The sequence below is a fragment of the Dipodomys merriami genome, unplaced genomic scaffold (genome assembly GCF_024711535.1).
Source record: "Dipodomys merriami isolate MVZ:Mamm:240054 unplaced genomic scaffold, mDipMer1.0.p SCAF_153, whole genome shotgun sequence".
Classification (NCBI taxonomy): domain Eukaryota; kingdom Metazoa; phylum Chordata; class Mammalia; order Rodentia; family Heteromyidae; genus Dipodomys; species Dipodomys merriami.
In genome coordinates this window covers 2555416-2557946 of record NW_027202860.1, presented here as the reverse complement: position 1 = coordinate 2557946, position 2531 = coordinate 2555416, and the positions used below count along the sequence as shown (strand labels likewise).

The window sequence follows — 2531 nt, the reverse complement described above, 5'->3', positions numbered from 1 at the left end:
TTTACCTTTCATAATTTCTAGGATAGGAAAACTTAGACATAACGCACAACTGCATCCCCAAGTACATTCTCTTTCTCTCTCTCTTCCAAGATCTGCTTGATGTGTGCTTCTAAATGAATATTTTTCTGTTCAGATCAAAATGGACAAAGCCCAACAACTTTCTCAAAACCTCCAAATCCCTCCAACCCGCTAAACTATCTAAAACGAATTAGTAAACTAGTTCATGAGAAGAAATTGCAGCTACTTTATATACTTTTTTTTAAAAAAAATCAATGCTCAATTTTAATCAGATTATAAATTGGAATGGCATGGCCGCATCGCTCTCGCTCCTCAGTAGTCTCCTCTATGCTTATGTGTGTGCACCTGGGGCTCTGTGGCCATCGGATCAAAGCAGCTGTTGGAAGGCCCGCCACCATTGTCTCTCCTAGAGGCCGAGGAGAATTTGTGGAAGTCCTGGAAGATAGGATCTTGCCTGTGGGATGTCTGCTCCATCCTCTGCTCTCTTTTCTTAACGGCTTCCTTGATGCCCTCGATGGGATATTTTTGCTCTTTCTCGGCCTTCAGCTTCAGGATGTGGTGGTTCTTCTCTCGCAGGGCGTTGAGCTCTCTCAGGTGGTGCACCCTGTCTCTGGTGGTCTTCTGTGAGTGACACCTGGCATGGCGGATCTTCTGTTCCGCCAGCTCGAGCAACATCCTCTTGAGCACCTGCCTCTGCTCCTCCGACTCCTGCGCGTGCCCCTTGGTCTGCGTTAGCTGCTCTCCCAACTTCTGGGCCTTCTCTTGCTGCTCCTGGTGCTGTTTCTTCACCAGGCCCTGGTGCGTCTCTTGGGACCGTTGGCCACTTTGCTCTAGTGACAGCTTCCTGAGGAGCTCCTCCGCCTTGAGCTGACAGTCCATGAGGACCTTGCGGGCTTGATAATTGACCAGGGAACTCAGGTTGCTCTCCCGGACGTTGTTCTGCGTCTCCGTGGCGTGCATCATCTGCCTCTTGTACCGAGCCTCCTCCAGCTTCTTGTTCTGGCGCAGGCTGTGGAGCTCCCGCAGCTTCTGGAGCATCCTTTCCTGCTCCCAGAGGCTGTGCCCCTGGCAGTGCCGGGGAGGCTCGGCCTGCGCACGCGTCCTCTCCCGCTGCTCCTGCTGCTGGTTCTCCTGGTCCTCCGGTGGCGGAGTCAGCGCCTTCCACGCGCTGTCACCGGGGCCCCCAGCGTGTTTGTTCCCCTGGCTCGCGGCAGAGTGCTTCCCCAGGCGGTCCCGCCGCCGGCCCGGCGGCAGGCGAGTCTTGCGCTGCTCTTTCTGTTGCTGCCACTGCGCTTGGCTCTGCTGCAGAAGCTGGCGCCGTTCCCTTTCCAGGGTCAGCTGGACCTTCTGGTCCGAGCGCTTCAGCTCCTCCCAGGCTACCGCCGCCTGCTGCTGCAGCTCCCGCATCCTCTGCGCCTTCTTGAGCCGACTCAGCACCAGGGCCACGATCTTCTGATCTCGGGAGGACATCACCGCGTCTTCCAGCTTGCCCTTGGAATGGGGATGGTGCCCGCTGGAGGCCGAGGCCTGCGAGCACTGACTGTCCACGGACTCCATCCGACCGCCACCGTCTCGCTTCTGGGCGCAGATGCAGACTGACTTGGTCCTACACTCTTGGGATGACCCAGAGGACTTATCCGTGAGGACCGAGGAAGGGGACCAGCAACCCACGTGGGTGCACACGGGCACGGCCCACCGATCTTCCCAGGCCTGCGCCTTCTCTTTCCCAAAAGTTCGAATACCCGGAGGGGTGTACGCTCCCCCGGGGTACGGCGGGGGCGAATCTCCCTGGGCCGAGGGGTAGCACGAACAGGGATGGGGCTGTGGAGGTCGCCGCTGCCTCCATGCTGGACTCCACTGGGCTCCTGACTCCTCCCAGGCATCTCCTAGGCGCCGGGCGCTGGATCGGAGCTTCCTGGCACGATCCAGGGGCCTCCGGGCCACGTGGGTCAGGCTGTGGCTTTCTTTCGGGGAGCCGAAGTACCCAGGCCGACAGCACCTCAGGGTGGGCGAACAGCGCGTGCGATACCAGGTCGCTCCAGCTTCGCACCCGGCGCACAGAGTCCCCGCCAGGGAGTCCTTGGCCGACCCGTCCAGCGGCCCCGGGGACCCCAGATCTCCACCAGGCGGCGGAGATTCCCAGAGGTCCGGGTAGGGCCGAGGAGAGAAGTAGCGGAAGTCCGCCATGCTCCCTTGGGGAAGGTGCCCAGGTTCAGTGCGAGGGTCCCGGGGGAGGGGCCCAGGGGGCACTGCAGATAACCCACCAGGCCCTCGGATCCCCGGGGTCCGCCGCGCCTGTGACGCTCAGGCCACTTCACAATGCGCCTGGGGTCCTTGCAGCTTTCAGCCTAGCTGGGTGCCACCCCCAGTTACCCCCTCCCCCGCCCCAGGGCCACAGGGACCCGGAGCAGGCCAGGCAGCTGGGGCTGGGAGGCGCTGGCTGCAGGTCGGTGGGAAGCCAGGGCAGACATTTAAAGTGCCATGTGAAGACAAAGTAAAGAGAAGGCTGTCTA

General features: G+C 60.2%; 1 protein-coding gene across 1 annotated transcript; it reads right to left on the bottom strand.

Moving 5' to 3' along the window:
* Positions 1 to 281: 281 nt before the first annotated feature.
* LOC138827266 (coiled-coil domain-containing protein 185-like) lies at positions 282 to 2234 on the bottom strand. Its single transcript, XM_070022749.1, has one exon. It carries the CDS (start codon positions 2203 to 2205, stop codon positions 331 to 333), a length of 1875 nt encoding a protein of 624 aa, XP_069878850.1. The 5' UTR covers positions 2206 to 2234; the 3' UTR covers positions 282 to 330.
* Between the last annotated feature and the right edge of the window lie 297 nt (positions 2235 to 2531).

Excerpts from the sequence above, each read along its gene's own strand:
- LOC138827266 (XM_070022749.1), bottom strand. The coding sequence starts at position 2,205 with ATGGCGGACTTCCGCTACTTCTCTCCTCGGCCCTACCCGGACCTCTGG.